The sequence below is a fragment of the Scylla paramamosain genome, chromosome 36 (genome assembly GCF_035594125.1).
Source record: "Scylla paramamosain isolate STU-SP2022 chromosome 36, ASM3559412v1, whole genome shotgun sequence".
NCBI lineage: Eukaryota > Metazoa > Arthropoda > Malacostraca > Decapoda > Portunidae > Scylla > Scylla paramamosain.
In genome coordinates this window covers 14,244,839-14,261,907 of record NC_087186.1, presented here as the reverse complement: position 1 = coordinate 14,261,907, position 17,069 = coordinate 14,244,839, and the positions used below count along the sequence as shown (strand labels likewise).

At 41.5% G+C, this 17,069-nt stretch overlaps 1 protein-coding gene across 4 annotated transcripts in view; it reads left to right on the top strand.

The window, feature by feature from the left end:
- LOC135091048 (calcium/calmodulin-dependent protein kinase type 1G-like) overlaps positions 1–16,763 on the top strand; it is a 24,163-nt gene extending 7,400 nt beyond the window's left edge. For 2 of the 4 annotated variants that reach the window (XM_063988380.1, XM_063988381.1), the window contains exons 2-11: positions 2,843–3,125; positions 3,918–4,051; positions 4,609–4,732; positions 5,213–5,314; positions 5,747–5,870; positions 7,481–7,588; positions 8,317–8,475; positions 9,186–9,274; positions 9,890–10,102; positions 10,642–16,763. In XM_063988380.1, the coding sequence (XP_063844450.1) occupies positions 3,030–3,125; positions 3,918–4,051; positions 4,609–4,732; positions 5,213–5,314; positions 5,747–5,870; positions 7,481–7,588; positions 8,317–8,475; positions 9,186–9,274; positions 9,890–10,102; positions 10,642–11,616 (2,124 nt within the window). In that variant the 5' untranslated portion in view covers positions 2,843–3,029 and the 3' untranslated portion in view covers positions 11,617–16,763. Of the gene's footprint in view, positions 1–2,823; positions 3,126–3,917; positions 4,052–4,608; positions 4,733–5,212; positions 5,315–5,746; positions 5,871–7,480; positions 7,589–8,316; positions 8,476–9,185; positions 9,275–9,889; positions 10,103–10,641 lie in introns of all 4 variants that reach the window. The other 2 variants (XM_063988382.1, XM_063988384.1) reach the window with 2 other exon arrangements.
- Positions 16,764–17,069: the final 306 nt, after the last annotated feature.

Sequence of the window (17,069 nt, the reverse complement as noted above, 5' to 3'; positions counted from 1 at the left end):
AAAAAGATAGAAAAAAAATGGTTATAGAGGAAATAAAGAAAGAGGAGAAGGAAAGAAAGATGAAGAAAAGGAGGAGAAGGAGGAGGAGGAGGATAAGAACAGGAAATAAAAAGAATAAAAAGGAAAGATTTTGGTTATAGGAGAAATGAATGAAGAGGAAAAGAAGAAAAGGAAGTAGAAGAAAAGGAGGAAGAGGAGGAGGAGGAGGAGGATAAATATGGTGAATAGATAGAAGAATACAAAAAAAAAGGAAGAAATTATAGGAGAAATAAAGGAAGAGGAAAAAGAAGAAGACGAAGAAAAGAAGAAGAAGAAGAAGAAGAAGAAGAAGAAGAAGAAGAAGAAGAAGAGCTTACCTGGGTGTTTGAAGAAGGCGCAACAGAAAGAATAATTCCATCGGCAGCAGTAGGAGGGGAGGAGGAGGAGGAAGGGGTTGGGGGAGGCGGGGGGAGGTATCATCATCAGCAGTAGCAGCAGCATTATCACCATCATCACTATTATCTTCATGTTTAGTTCCCTGCAAGACATCTTCACTATCACCACTTGTAGAGAGAGAGAGAGAGAGAGAGAGAGAGAGAGAGAGAGAGAGAGAGAGAGAGAGAGAGAGAGAGAGAGAGAGAGAGAGAGTGTGTGTGTGTGTGTATTCATAAGTTCTAACTACTCATTGTTCCTCTCTCTCTCTCTCTCTCTCTCTCTCTCTCTTACTTTCTCTCATTTGCAACAAGTTTTTTTTTCACTCATTTACGGATTATTATTATTATTATTATTATTATTATTATTATTATTATTATTATTATTATTATTATTACTATCATCCTTGTTTATTCCTTCTCATTTTCTATATTTCACTTCATTTTTTTATTCAGTCATGCACTTTTTCTTAGTTTCTTTTCACTCACTTTTTTCATTCCCTATTTTCACACGTTTTTCTCACTTAATTTTCAGTTTCTTTTCTTTTCTTTTTTTTTCTAGTTTCTTGCATAAATTTTTAGGTATCACTTTTTTTTCTTTTTTTTTCCGTTTTTTTGTTCCATAAAATATCAGGTTAATTTATTTTTGTTTCCTTCCTTCCTTTTTTTCAAGTATCAATATTTTTTTTAATTATAACCACTTCGTTTGAATTTTGATATCAGTAAAAATACTCGTGATTTTAACCATTATTATTATTATTATTATTATTATTATTATTATTATTATTATTATTATTATTACTATTATTATAGGCATTGATTTTGCGTTCCTATGAATTTTAGTTACTAGTATGTATGTCTTTGTGTGTGTGTATGTGTGTAACCTTCACTGTAACACACACACACACACACCTGTACTGAACGTGTTCGAGACGCGACGTAAACAGAACGTAATATTTTCTGCTTCACTTTCTTATATATACCTCCTCCTCCTCCTCCTCCTCCTCCTCCTCCTCCTCCTCCTCCTCCTCCTCCTCCAGGCCCTACCCACCTTCCTAACTCCTCCCATCTGCTTCTCTCTTCCTCCCTCTTCCTCCTCCTTTTCCAGTACTTTCCTCCTCCTCCTCCTCCTCCTCCTCTGTTTTTCCTTCAGGCGTTCATTTATTCCTTCCTTCTTTGTGTCTCCTTGCGTTATCTCTCTCTCTCTCTCTCTCTCTCTCTCTCTCTCTCTCTCTCTCTCTCTCTCTCTCTCTCTCTCTCTCTCTCTCTCTCTCTCTGGTTGAATCTTGATAAAACTGGAAGGTGGAAAGGAGTTCGGCTTGAGAAGGAGGAGGAGGAGGAGGAGGAGGAGGAGGAGGAAAATGAGGAGGAGGAGGAGAATGAGGTGGTGGTGGTGGTGGTGGTGGTGGTAGTTTAGTTTTACATAAAAAATTCAGTAGCAAAATCTCTCTCTCTCTCTCTCTCTCTCTCTCTCTCTCTCTCTCTCTCTCTCTCTCTCTCTCTCTCTCTCTCAAAACTTTCTATCCTGCATGATTTACTGTTTCTGTTTGTGCTTTCGTGTCTTGACCACTACTATTACTACTACTACTACTACTACTACTACTACTACTACTACTACTACTATTACTACTACTACTATTACTACTACTACTACTACTACTACTACCTGTCGCTACTTACTACAACCTGCCACCACTATTAAATTTCTTAATGGTAAAAAGAACACGCGATTTGGAAATTATCTTGTAGTATTCCTATTGCGGAGATATTTCTCTCTCTCTCTCTCTCTCTCTCTCTCTCTCTCTCTCTCTCTCTCTCTCTCTCTCTCTCTCTCTCTCTCTCTCTCTCTCTCTCTCTCTCTCTCTTCATTTATTATTTATTATTCATGTAAGGAGAAAATAGCTTAAAATAATAGGTAAACAATATACCTTTTTCAATACATAACACACTTGAGCCTGAAATGAGCCAAATACGAGTATATCCACCATCACTCTTTAGGCATGGAGTCGCTGTGTGTCACCCTGTCATTACCGACAATAAAGAAAAGTAGCTCACAAAATCTTGGATAAATAATTAATGTTTTTTAAGTACATTATAAGACACTTAATGCCTGAAACAAGCCAAATACATTCTCTATTCCCATTTAGCCCCGGGGTCGCTGCTAATGCCATTATATAGTTGCCCAAAATAGAGAGAAAAGTAGCTTAAAACATTGTTCATAAATAACAGATCATTTTTCAGTATATAACTACTGAAATTAATCCTGAAATAAGTTAGGCAACCTAAATGTCACCTATATGTCACCCTATCACTAATCAAAACAGGGAGAAAATAGTTTTAAAAGTCCTTAATAAATAACAAACCATTCTTCAGTGCATAATTACACATTTTATTCGGAAACTAACCTAAATAGATGGAACATACTCTTTTAGGCTCGGGGTCGCTGCCTGGCTGCCGAGGATGTAAACAAATCGAACGCAAATCGAAGATGGAGAAGAATTTAGGAGCCCCAGCCAGCTTATGAAGGGTAGCCGCGACCCACTCCACTGACATAAGGATGACTTGTGTGAGTGGAGGAGGCGGTGCAGGCCGACCAGGAGGGAGGCTGCGGGTGTGCTGATGGGCGGCGTGCTGGCCAAGAGGCAGGGCGGCGGCCAGGGCGGGCGGGCGGGCCAGCGCGGCCTCCCCCTCCGCCACAGACAGAGCCTCTCGGAAGTACGTGTAGTTAATGCTTGTTTATGTCTTGTGTTGTGCTATATGTTTGTATTGTATTGGTGCGCACACTGGTCCCTACGCACTCTGGTATACACACTCTGAAGTGCGTGTTTGTATTGCTCTGCTTGGTGGTGTGTTGTTGTGTTGTATTGGTACACACACACACACACACACACACACACACACACACACACACACACACACACACACACACGCACCAAGTTGTGTGTGCAAGGAGCATTCATAGCTTTAAACATGAATATGATAAATTAACTTTTAAAAAGACATTATGAGCTTGACTCAATTCTCTCTCTCTCTCTCTCTCTCTCTCTCTCTCTCTCTCTCTCTCTCTCTCTCTCTCTCTCTCTCTCTCTCTCTCTCTCTCTCTCTCTCTCTCTCTCTCTCTCTCTCTCTCTCTCTCTCTCTCTCTCTCTCTCTCTCTCTCCTTCCCTGAAATACTTGGTCTTCAGAAATCTACCTATACTATACCCAAGGAAATAGGTAATCTACTACTACTACTACTACTACTACCACCACCTTTATATCTTGACTAATAATAATACTACCACCATTACCACCACTACTACTATTACTACTACCACCACCACAAAACATTCAGCAGTTCATCACAGCATAAAAAAAGACAAAATACTTCAACTCTCACAGCAAAACAAACACATTCCCTTTACATTCTTTCATTCCAACACTTTAAAAGCATAAACACTCCCTCTAAGTATAAAATCAAATGACTGACACACCCCTCCATCTTCCTCCTCCTATTCCTCCCCACAGTTTAGCCTGGTGCACATCGCAACCAACCTCACCCATCGCTTCTCTGTCCTAAGTGGCCTTTCTGTGATCTCATTCGTGTCGGCGCCAGTCAGCGAGGCGAACCGTCGACCATGGACCAGAGTCTCCAGGAAAAGGTGAGGAAGAGCAGGAGGAGGAGTGGGTATTTGTTTCTGTCCTTGTAATGGAGCAGGAGGAAGAGGAGGAGGAGAAAGAGTGGGTATTTGTTTTTTGTCTTTTAGCAGAGAAGGAGGAGGAAGAGTGGATATGTTCTTGTGTGCTTTAGTGGTGGAGGAGGAAGAGTGGGTATTTTCTTGTGTACTTTAGTGAAGGAGGAAGAAGAATAGTGCAAGTTTTCTTTAGTGAAAGAGGAAGAGTGGGTATTTGCTTGTATCCTTTAGTAGATTTGCATATTTAGTTATGGTATAATAAGGGTGAACTTTTCAATCTGTTTGTATGTAAGAGTAACTGCAGATAATCATTGTACATTGAGACTCTTAACGTACATTTAGGTATAATATCTTGAGCTTTATTAAGTGGTAGATTACTGTTCTGTCTTTATGTAGGAGTTGTGGAGATGTGGATGAAAATAAAAGAGGTATTAAGGCACTCATAGCACACTGCCTCTTGTTACTCATGATCATAACACATCTCCACATTTACTCACAATCTTAACACACTCTTCCCGCTGCAGGTGGCACCAGTCAACGCTGGAGAATGAGTACGCCCACAGCAAGACAGTGTGGCCAGTGGCACAGACTGAGGCTCTCTTCCTTCCAGAGTTTCCTGTTGGTATAGAAGAAAAGTTAAAGCTTATTGTGAGTATCAGAGTATAGAGAGTAGGATGTGTTAATAATAGTTGATAATAGTTAATAATAGCTGCTCATCTGAAGCTTGGTTTGAATTAAGGCTTTGTATTATTGATTGTTTTTAGTTTTTCTTCTACAAAAGTTAATAGTTGATATTTCTTCACCTCTGTGGTCTTTGAAAATAATCCTTGGTGTGTATTTTGATTTTGTGCTTTCAGTTTAGAATAGATAACATTGATGAAAGCTCAAAGCATTTATAAGTACTATTGGGAAAACTCTTAACCTAATATAAGAAATGCATGGGGGAAAAAAATGAAAACTGGTGAACTATTTTGATGACAGGAAAGTATTAATTAATCTTCAGGTAAAAAAAAAAAATAGATAAATAAATAAAATAGGCACAGTTTTGTATTTTCATCACACGGACTTGTACCAGATTAGATTTTTCTCAAGAGTACAAGCCTGAGTGTTTTGATTCTGTGCTTGCAGTTCTTAGGGGAGATTAGCCGAGGAGCCTTTGGTCAAGTGTTTCATGTGAAGTGTTCCATCTCCAACAAGGAATACGCCATGAAGGTGCTCTCCAAGTCACAGGTGAGCCAGTGCTACCTGTGTGTCTTGTGAGCTGGCTTGTGTTTTGATCCTACTCTTGTATCATTGATGTTTTTTTTTTGTTGTTTTTTTTTTCACTTTTCATTTTTCTTTTTGTATTTTTCTTTTTTTCCATTATTTTCCTCCTCTTCTTTTCTTTTTATTTAATTTCTTCTTTTATCATTGTTTCCCTTTTTTTCCTGTTTTCATCTTATTTATCATGTTTCTCTTTTTCCTTTTCTCTCCATCTTTCCCTTCCTTCACCCTTGTTCCTTCCACACTCATACTCACACCTTACCCATTCCCTCATCTCCCTTCAATAATACTAACATTACTAATACTCCACTGACCCCTAAACTTACCAAAAAAAAAAAATAAATAAATAATAATAATAATACCTACACACCTGTACCAAGCATTCTTCTGGTGTTGCAGGTGTGTAGCTTGGATGCTGTGGGTCAGGTGAAGCAGGAGGTGATGATCCAGCATGTGTGTAGCCACCATCCCTTCATCACGCCTCTTGTCCACTTCTGGCAGACACGCAAACTGCTCCTAGTCAGTAAGTAGCGGCATTCTGGGTCATGTGATTGTGGCATAGAGTTTCCTAATAGGTCTTCTTGTGGGATGTCATTGAAACCCTTTAATTTATCTAAGGAAGAGTTATTTTCTCTGTACTTCCTATATTTTTTGTAATGTGTTGGCTTCCTTCATCCATCAAAAAGGGGAAAAAAAGAGGGAAAAGGAAAGATTTAGCTAAACGAGAAATAATGTCTGAATTTTCCCCCGGGCTTCTTCAGTTCATTGTGTCTTGCTTTCCTTTGGGACATCCCAGAAAAGTGAGGAGTTTATCTGAAGCCAGGATTGTTATGTCTTTTTTGTGCCCTGAGCTGGCTTCCTCTATCTGTTAAGAAGGGAAAAAAAGGAGAAAAGAGAAAAAGAAAGGATGAGGATTGGAAGAAGAAAAAAGAGTATGGAGTTTACTTGAAATATTCTGTTTAATCAGTCATTTTACACATCAATGGTAAGTGAAATACAGTATTTTCTAACCAAGCATAGATACAGGAGTATTAAGCTTGGTGAATTAAGCTTGTCACATTCCACTCACAGTATGTAGCAATTTGTGATTCTTAATGGCTTTATGTAGGTTGATCTTAATCTTGAATACTCACTAGACTTGAGAGCTGTAGATAATGATGCTGTCACAGTGGTGTTGGTGTTGCTTTGAGCCAAGCTGCACTTAACACCTGCACTCATTGGCAGCGGCATTGTATTGACTTGTTTTCGCTAAATTATTCAGCTTCTCGTACTTTTCATCAACATTAAATCAGAGATGCTTAGTCCAGTGTTTGAGGGATGCATGCTCTCTCAAGGAAGTTCAATGTGGCCCTTGTGCAGGTGTCCTTATCTTGCATTCACTCACCGGCAGCTTGGCAATGAGTGACTCCCACATTAAAACAAAAAAGTTGTATTCTTAAACACTTGGGCACTGTATCACCTCTATGAAAAGGCTGCAGTGGAAGTAATAGGGGTTTTCAAATGTATTCTCATGATTCTGGTGATGGCTAAACTTTTATTCTACATCAGGAGTGATAAAACACCCATGAGAACCCTGCTATTTATCTCTGTGGCCTATGGAAAATAATGGTGATAGGATGAAAGTAGTAGGGGTTTCTAATGGTGTTCTCATGATCCTAGTGATAATTTAACATAGTTTCTACATCTGGAGTGAGGAAAATACCCTTGAGAACCCTGCTAATCACCTGTGTCTTTGAATACATGGTGAGAGAACATGCTAACTAATATGGATGAAAGTAATAGGGGTTTCCGACAGTGTTCTCATGATCTTAGTGATTATTTAACATGGTTTCTACATCAGGAGTGAGAAAACACCCTTGAGAACCTTGCCTTTGAAAATGTCATGAGAGGACATGCTAAAGAATATGGATGAAAGTAATAGGGGTTTTCAATGGTGTTCTTGTGATCCTAATGACAGTTAAACCTTTATTCAACATCCAAAGTGATCAAAACATGCTTGGGAACCCTGCTAATCACCTCTGTGGCCTTTGAAAATGTGGTGAGAGAACGTGTTTAAGAGTACAGCTGAGAGTAGCATTAGTGCGTTGTGTAGCAGAGTGTGCGCCCTCACCGTGGTGTCTTCGTCTGTGTCAGTGACAGAATTTGTGGGCTACGGGGAACTGCAGCAGCTGTGGAGGTCTCTGGGTCGCCTGCCTGAGAATCTTGTCAAGATATACCTTGCACAAATAGCACTTGCACTTGGTAAGATTGGTGTTGTTGCCCCTTGTCGTACTGTTCTCTGTTGCTGTTAGACATTAGTGGATATAGGAAGGTATGTTTTTCACAGGGACTGCCATATGTATATAGGCCTGCTGGCTTTTTTGCAGCTTCACTTATGCTTTTTTTTTTCTCTCTCTCTCTCTGTTTTGCTTTGGGTGATTGTGTGTGTGTGTGGGTTTATCTAGTTATAGTTTATAGGGTTTGATGTACAGTCATGTGGATCTTTCCCTGTGTATTTATTCAGTTTTCTTTGTTATATTTTTTTCTCCTCTGTCACTTCTTTCTATCCAAATATTTACACTTCTTATAGGAAAAGGTGGTGTATGTGTGTCGGGTTTGGTGTATGTATAGTATTACATTACATTTACACTCAACTAATACTAAATACTTCAGTTACTTAACATTACCACACTTCCCTCCCATGAATGCAGACACCCTTTCTGTTCCAATAATATTGCCTGCACATTACATTTACACTCCATTAAATTAACTTGCCACAGAAAACCAAGCAGAGGGATGTACATCAAGGCTCCTGTGAATGCAAACTTTCCTATCCACATGATATTGCCTGCACATTACATTCATTCATCAATATACCAGTTACATTCATTGATCTACATACATACCAATTACATTTGTCTTCTACATAATACTAAATTGACATCACAAGAAGCCAAGGAGAGGAATTCACACCTGACTCGTTTCGCCAGATTTCCTTCACAACGCTGGCATAATCTATCGCGACCTCAAGATGGAAAACATTCTCCTCGACGCCGACGGACACATCAAGGTCATCGACTTTGGCCTGGCGAAGTGGCTGAGTTACGGGGGCCGGACATCAACCATATGTGGCACCCTGCAGTTCATGGGTGAGTCATGTGTTTATGTAGATGTGGGAATGATGCTGTGCTTGAGAGTATTAGTTATGTATGAAGGACATCTTACCCTCTTCAATATATGCAATGATTCACAATACTAAGTGGAGTCTTTATAAGCATCTACAAGAAAGAAGGGGTTGAAAAAAAGAATAGATATTTGCAGTTTCTAGCCAGTACAGTGTTTGGGCTGTAGAACTAGGAAAGATGTCTCAAAGTGGTTAATAAGGATGTGTCAAATTTAAGTGAGAGTTAAGTGGGTAAATATATGTCAAATTTCCAGTCTCCTACTTACCATATTTGAGAAAGATATTGTGTATAAAATATTAGTGGATAAATTAAGTGGAATATAGGTTAGAGAATGTCTGGTAAGATTTTCAGTCTCGTACATATTTACAGCTTTATATCTCTTAATTTTAACTCATTTTCTCCTTTAAACTTGTACATTCTTCCTCGCAGCCTTGGCTCTATGTCTTAATTCCAACATTTTTCGTAATTCCTCCAAGCTTCTGACTTGTATCTCCTTCCTTGTAACTCCTGCTTCCCAACTCTTTCCACAGTCTAGGATATGAAATTCCATTCCTTTATATTTACTTTTGCTATTTTGCACCTTATTTTCATTGCGCATCCTTTGAATTTTTTGTGTACTGTACTGACATCTGGAAATGTTGACCCTTATACCTGTGTGTGTGTGTGTGTGTCAGCCCCTGAGGTGTTGCGAGGGGAGGAGTACAGCCACAGCGTTGACTGGTGGTCCCTCGGCATCATTGTCTACAGTCTGCTGGCCGGCCGGGTGAGTGGAGGGTGCACTGCTGCTCTCCAGGCACACTAGACACCTGGACAGCAGCTCACCACTACATACACACAGACAGGCAACTAAAGATATGGATAGACAACTAGAAAAACAGGTAGACAGACAGACAGCTAGCTAAATAAATACAGTAGATAGGTTTAGGTGGGTAAAGATTTAGCCACAATAGACAGCTAGCTAAACAAATGAAGACAGTAGACAGATTGTTGTAATTATAGATTTAGACATCTTGAGATAGATACACAGGTGGACAGCCAGCTAGATAGACAAACAGACAGGTACACAAATTGTGGTTATGGGGTTAATTAATCTACCTTAATAATAAAAAATAGCATAGTTTCTTCTAAAACGACTTGCTTGTCATCTCACATTGTATGGAAAAAGAAAACAAGGCATATTAATGTTATCTGTACATATTTTATTGATTTATGAACTCGCCAACCTCTATGTAATCCCACTAGTATGGAAAAAAGCTAACCCAAGTCATATTAATTTATCTTTACATTATTGATTTACCACCGTATATGGAAAAGAAAAATAAGTATTAATCTTATCTTCTTGTATTCTATTGATTCACCAACTCACCAACCTCCACAGTACCCCCTGAGTGGCTATGACGACCATGTCACGATGAACCAGGCAGTGTCCAAGTGTGATTACGAGCCGCCGGAGTGTGCCTCGCCTCCTATGCGCTCTGTCATCACCAGCCTGCTCAACCGTGACCCGCGATGCCGTCTGCACTCCTTCTACCAGCTCCAGCGGGAGGAACTCTTCCAAAACTTTGACTTTGATGAGGTCAAGGACAGAAAGGTAGTGATATTTTGTTTTTGTTGATGCTCGGGTCTGTGTTATCCTGTCTGTCTGTGTGTGTGTGTGTCTGCTGAAAGTAGGTGTTTTGTCTTGTTGATCCTTGGGTCTGTGTTGTCCTGTCTGTCTGTGTATCTGCCCTGTTTAGGTTAATGTAATAATGGATGTAGAGAAGTAGCTGTGGCACACATGCTGTGTGTGTGTGTGTGTGTGTGTGTGTGTGTGTGTGTGTGTGTGTGTGTGTTTTGGGGGTTAGCAACTGTAGTAAACTCTCTCTCTCTCTCTCTCTCTCTCTCTCTCTCTCTCTCTCTCTCTCTCTCTCTCTCTCTCTCTCTCAGCCCACAGATCCACAATATGCCCCCCCCACAGTATGTTGATGAACCACAATTACTCCCCTCCAGCCAGCACAGCAGCAATACTGTGTTTACAAGCCACAGTTAGTCTCTGTAGTACACTACAATGCATGCAGTGTCAGCCTTGCACTTCAGACAAATACAAACTGCCATTATTGGTCACTCCTACTCACTGGTTCCTTCCCACAGATATCACCTAGGAAGATCCTGGAGGAGTACATAGAGAGCAAAGCAAGGCGGAGCTTCCATGACTTTGGAGGCTTGACCAGCACGCCCAAGAAGTCAAAGGCTTGTGTCAGCGAGGACCTGAACCGCAGCCAGGGGTCTTCACAGCAGTCCCCAACGCCCTCCATGCTGCGGCCCCCCACCAAAGACCACACCTCCTGGAACCCTGGCCAGCGCTCTGCCAGCTCGCCCCTGCTGCACCCCGGCCGCCTGGGCCACCATGACTCCTTGGTGAAGAGTGTCTCGGCTGGTGGTCACAACGGAGCTGCCGTGCCCCTCCTGCAGAGTCCGCTGCTGAGGCTGGCCCGGGGCCAGGCAGGGCAACCCCCAAGGCGGGCACGTTCCCAGGGGGCCGTGAGCGCCAGTGCACTGCCCACAGCCGTGTCACCGCTGCTGGTCAATGTGCGGGGGCAGCGGCGGCAACAGTGGAGGGCAGGCCAGGAGGAGCAGCAGCAGGAGCAGGCAGACACTGCGGCACGCACCGACAACGTGGCATCCAGTGTGATCAGCGGCATGAATGGCGTGTACAAGAAGTGTGCCAGCGAGGAGTTCCTGAGTGGCCAGCGAAGACTGAAGGAGGGGCAGGCGGGGCTGCCCCGACCCGGCGCCAACCCCGGGGCTAGCAGCCGCAGGGGCAAGACTGACCCCATGCAGCTGAAAGAGACATTCCTTGAACAGTGTGAAAACATTACTGAGGAGTTTTTCTGTGATCTGGTCACAAGTACGCCAAAGAAAAGTAATGTGAGCAGTGGTGGCGGTGGTGGCGGCGTGCGGCATGGCCTGCGCCAGGCTGTGAGGTCAGAGGTGCAGGTTGGTAAGAATAATATTATTAATGGTGCTTTGCTATCAAGTAATAATAATTTCTCTCCTCTTGACGAAAATGATTTTGATGAAACGTTTGATAATTTCCCATGGATAAGTGAATCTCTAGATCCTTAGCATGAAGCTACATTTCCTGAAAGTTCAAGAAGGATATGAATGTAATCAGTTTACACTGAAGACTCATAGTGGACTGCAGAAAATTACTGGTGTCAATTTTTATGGTAATCTGTGTGCTAAACCCATGTAATCATATAAATAAATACATCTTACGTATAAAAGACACGCACTAGACTCGAGCGAACATTTACACGGCAGAAATTAAGGGAAACAGAAGATTGCCAAACCTCATCACCAGTTCTGTTATGTATTAGAAGACTTGAATCATTATCCTCTCATCTTGTGTTGTGCAATGTATAGCTACTTGTGCCATTAAAATATAAGAAACTTATTATTACAAAGTTAGAGGAATATTTTACTGCTGTGAGTCCCTAGCTGCCGTCAAGCAGATCTGTGTAGGTGTTGGTAGGCAGAGTTGCATCTTGGGCAGGGCAGCTTGCAGGTGGTGCTTCATTGGATTAGTAATCTAGCCCTTATGGTTTACACATCAATGGTTCTTTGATGAGGTTTGGCCTTAGCTGTTAACGTCACATCATTATTTCCCGAGCATTTTTCATCTGCTGTTTCCCAGAATTTCCAGCAAGGAGAGGCTAAATATATCAAACTGTATCCAGACTATGCTGGCAAGTGAACCTGTTTGGCTGCATCTGCAAACTGTACAGACAGTGAAGGGGCTGCTGCACTGAGGCAGTTCTCCTCACATGCCCAAGGAACACAATCAAGTAGTAAAAAAGCACCTAATTCATTACTATAGTGGCCCAGTTGTTGTGCTGCCTGAGGACTCATGGCAACACTGGGCCAGACTCGTACCTGCTGATTGCCCTAAGCATTTCCATTAATGTGCCTAATTGAATTCATATAGAAATATAAATTCAGTTAAAACCTCAAATATTTGTAAGGTTGTGCAAGAGTTACAAATCTGATGGTCTTTTTTATTTAAAGTTTTTCAAAACCAATGTGCTACAAGTCTTAAAAAATAGACAATGTTGGCTAATGAGTAGTTGAAAGTATTGGCCAGTAACTGCTTACGAGTCCTCAGGTGGATGAGTGACTGAAGCAAGAAGAGTGACTCCCACTATACCACAAATATGTTGCACTAATGGTTACTTCATCAGACTAGCAACTATCACCACTCCAATAAGACTTACTCTTAATCAGTGCAGTCCAGGTGTGGTCAGTAACTTAACAAAACTGAGACTCCTTGTTGATCCTAGTCCAGGTTGGTGCAGGTGTGGTTAGGACAGCCTCTAGGACAGCCTCACCTGTCGTGCCGGTACAATGTCATCATTACGAAACAGTAACAAGTAAAACCATGATTGATATGCAGCTTATAAGGCTTTTGACATGAGTTTCATTCTGCTAAAAAAAATGATGCAAGGATTGGTCTACAAATACAATATATCAGTAATATATTGGAGCAAAGTGTTTCTGCTAGTGGGTACATGAGGGAAGCAGTCCGGTGTGGCAGCCACTCAGGGTTTGCTTTCAGAGTGATTCCCACGTGTAAGGGAAGAGGTTTGCAAAATTCCGCTACAACAGTTGTTTGTGTCGCAGCTTCACGCCGAGAGCCGGAGTGTAGTTTACAGACTCTCACGTCACAAAAGATAGTTTGGCACTGCTGCTGTAAAGTTTAGAGAGAAGAAATCAGAATAATTTATTTATAAATGATGTTACTCACTTCATGTGTGTGTGTACTTTTAAGCCAAATTGAATGTTTAGCAAGGCTTCCAAGGACGTCTCTTGAGAAGAAGGTGCCGTAAGTCATTACTAAATGTCACAAAATGCCTGCCAGAAGTTATTGTGGACCCGTGCACTTGTGGCTGTGGGTTGGTAATTGCCAAAGTTATAATGTTAATTGTTATGCACTGCAAGTCGTAGCCACAGTGGCCAGACATGTTCAATGCTCTTTATTATGCTTTGTGAGTGTAATAGTGTTTTATATATACAGTACTTCAAATCTGCCATGTGATGTGGGTCAGGAAGTTTGTACATTTTTAATAGAGATTCTTCGCCTTTGACGCGGTGGAGGCGAGAGGACACGAGTGGGTGGCCGGCAGCGCGAGCCTCCCGTCGCTGCGCTGCCTTCACCTCCTCACAGCAGAGACAAGAGATGAGCTTGTTTGCTGCCTACCACTGCTACTGTCACTGTCTGCAGCGACGCACATACAGTAGTCTTTGCCTGTTGCCAAAGGAGACATGGAGTACTTCATCTCTGGCAGGATATATTTAAGCTTGTATGAAAAAGTTTAAAGTGATATTACAGACATGTAAGTGAAGATGATGATGATGATGGGGAAGGAAATGAATCTCTCTCTCCTGTTGCTTATTTTCTAGTGTACCGTGAGTAATGGTGGAGGTGCAAAGGGAATTATGAACGGCAATCTCTTGGAACTTCACGCATGATTAAGTTAATATTACCACGATTTATTCTTATACTGAAAGAACTATGTATGATTCCTATATATAATTCACACTCTTAACACTCCATACACAGGGAGAAAAATATTGCATTTTGTTATCTTATGTCTGCCAGTGGTGGGAGGTGCAGGTGTGGCACCGTTCATGCTGGGCTGAGGCACTTGAGGGTCTCTTTAGTCCCAGTCGTTGCTGCAGGGTTGGTAGCATTCATTCCTTCTGAAGTGCAATCTGAGCCATCACTGAGTCTATGTGGTCTGAATCTTGTTGGGCTAAACAGTATTGGATCAACCTGCCAAGGGCTTCATATCAGTGCATTAGTGCTATTTGCATTACTAAATTATCACGTTCAGTAATACATCAGGACCGGTAACCATTTCCTGCAGGTGATGATTAAGTTTGGCCCTTACCGTGCCCTGTGTTTGGGATGTGATGCATGTCACTTGCATGCAATTACAGTTTCCCAAGATATTGTACACATTAGTGGTCTTAGGTCATACCATCTGAAGAGACCCATATTTCCTGCCTGCTCTTGATGAACCCAGAGATAACAGTGAGTAGGATTGAGTCACAGTAGCAGATGTGATGTAAAATTGAATCAAAGTCACAATCTGTACTTGAGAAGTGATAGCTGATGTTAATTTAGCCGTGGCAAAATTCCCTGTCAGCTGGCTAGTGTGGTTCTTTTTGCTGTTTTAGCTTTAAGTCTCAGTGGGTGCTGCCCTGCTACCTGGTTCTGTCAGGTTTGTGGCCGCCTTGTTGATTCAGTTGATCATGTTGCTTGACATCAGATGAAGTCTCACTCTGCGTGAATGTTCCATGATGGCCAGTCATGTTCCCAGCTTAGGAGTGACCGTTTTGGTTTCACCAGGCGGCGGGGTCACGTGTCCCCTCTGCCTTTCATACAGACTTATTAGATGTTCATTACTTTGCTTATATTTATTGCTGTTTTAAGATTATCAGCACAAATGTTCAGTATATCCATTCCTTTCCAAAAGATTCCAGCAATGCGTTGTTGTGGGAGTTACAGCTTAGAATTAATGTTGCCTTTGTTCTAGACTTAACGAGAAGCTGACTTCACTTTCCTTCCTGGAGCAGCAGCGTCCTGCTCGCCCCCCATCCTGCCTTTGCAGACTTCCATGAGATAGTAAATACCATCCTATAGTGTTTAATATGATCCATCACCCCATGATCTAAAGCATATATAGATCTAAATGAATCTCTTCTATATATATTTTTTAATGTTGAGGCTTTGTAGAAGCTGCAATTTTTTGTCCCCAAGCTCAAATATATTCATGAATTGATTGAATTGAAAACTACCTTTTGTATATAAATATTTCTCAAGTTGTTTTATATTTTTGTATTACTTTGGACTAGTCCCAAATCAGTTAATTATTTATTTTATTAAGTTTTGAAATATTTTTTTATTTGTTCGTAATGCTTTACCATAAGACAAGTAGTAATGTAGTTCTAGCTGCCATTATTTACATTCCTTTAATTCAATATCAATGACCAACAGTACATGTCGAATGCCTCAGTGTAGTAGGAAAGTGTCCTGCCTCTCCTACACTCACATGTGCACACTCTTGGGGTAAAGCCTCGGACGATTGCAAAACAAATTGTGACACAGCTAAATCAACGATCAACTAAATCAATGGTGATATTGTCATTTGTTACCACATCAGCAAGAAAGCGCGAGTTACACCAGCGTACAGCAGCAGCGTGCCTGGCGTGTCTCGGCCAGTGTGTTTGTATGACTGTTTGGCAAGAGGACCACAAGCGCTGGCCAACACACTGCAGGGACATTTTCTGATGCTGACATTTGAGACGGTGTCAAGGAAAGTGATGCCATGGCAACTAACATACAGTTTTGTCCATGTTAAAAACTTGTCAGCTTGCCTGGCGCCAGCTTTCCCCACGCAGGAAATGCTGCATCAGAAACACACTTGTGGGGGTGACCTCCTGGAATGGTTGTCCAAGGTGTGTTTGTTGAGGGAACCTGACTGGCAACACTGATGATAGTGACTCCATTTTGGTTGGCAGTTTTCATCATATTAGATGGTTCAATCAAAATTAAGTCACTATCTTGCTATCCATCCACACCTGATGCCCCGACCCTCTAGTACTCTTGGCCACAAGACAGATGTAGCAGGCCACTTCCTACTTAGAACTTCATGCAAACACTCCTGTTTTCTTATTTCTGAAAAGAAATGTGTTCCAGCACATCTGTCATCAAACATTACTTTTAGTAGCTTGTATTCTAAATTCCTGTATCCATTCAAACACTATTTTCACTACCTTTCATATTTCTAGTTCAGGTTTTTGCACTTACTTTTGTCCTCTCTATCAGATCCTTGCTACTGACTGATCTTTCCAGATGTTGTCACCAATTCTCTAAATCACACATCTCTCACACACACACTCCCTACACCCCCAGTGCACCAGCCACCCTGCACACAAGTGTCACACTTGCTTTGAGCAGCATTCACTGATACCTTCCCTAGAGGCGTCACACGCACCAGTGAGTCAGTCCCTCAACACACAGGTCTGCCGACAGCCACCCAGCACCGTCAACCCTCCAGGCATAAGGCCGCTCAGTCCACCGCTCTACCCCGGGACCACACATGTGCTGCCTCTGTACCCTGCCAACCAAAGATTGGATTTAATTTTGTGTATCCGTTTTTGTATATATTTGCAAAATATAAAAAAAGAAAATAAAGCAGTAACATGTATCCTTGGTTTTCTTTAAGAAATTCCTCCAACAGAACTTACTCTTTCAAAGCAAACCAACCTTTTCTCTTCCCTGAAATAAACAAGACTGTAAACCCACATGTATTTACCAATACACCAGAAATCTCTCAACTTATAACAGTAACAGTATTTTCAAACAAAATCTAATGCTACTTAGTAACCACTTAATCCCTTAGCAAATGTGATGTGTATGTGTACAAGCCAAAGTAACCAAACCTAAATACACCAAAATCAGAGCTTGTGTGCGGGTGTTGACTTTCACCATCAGGCCATTTCACCAAGACATC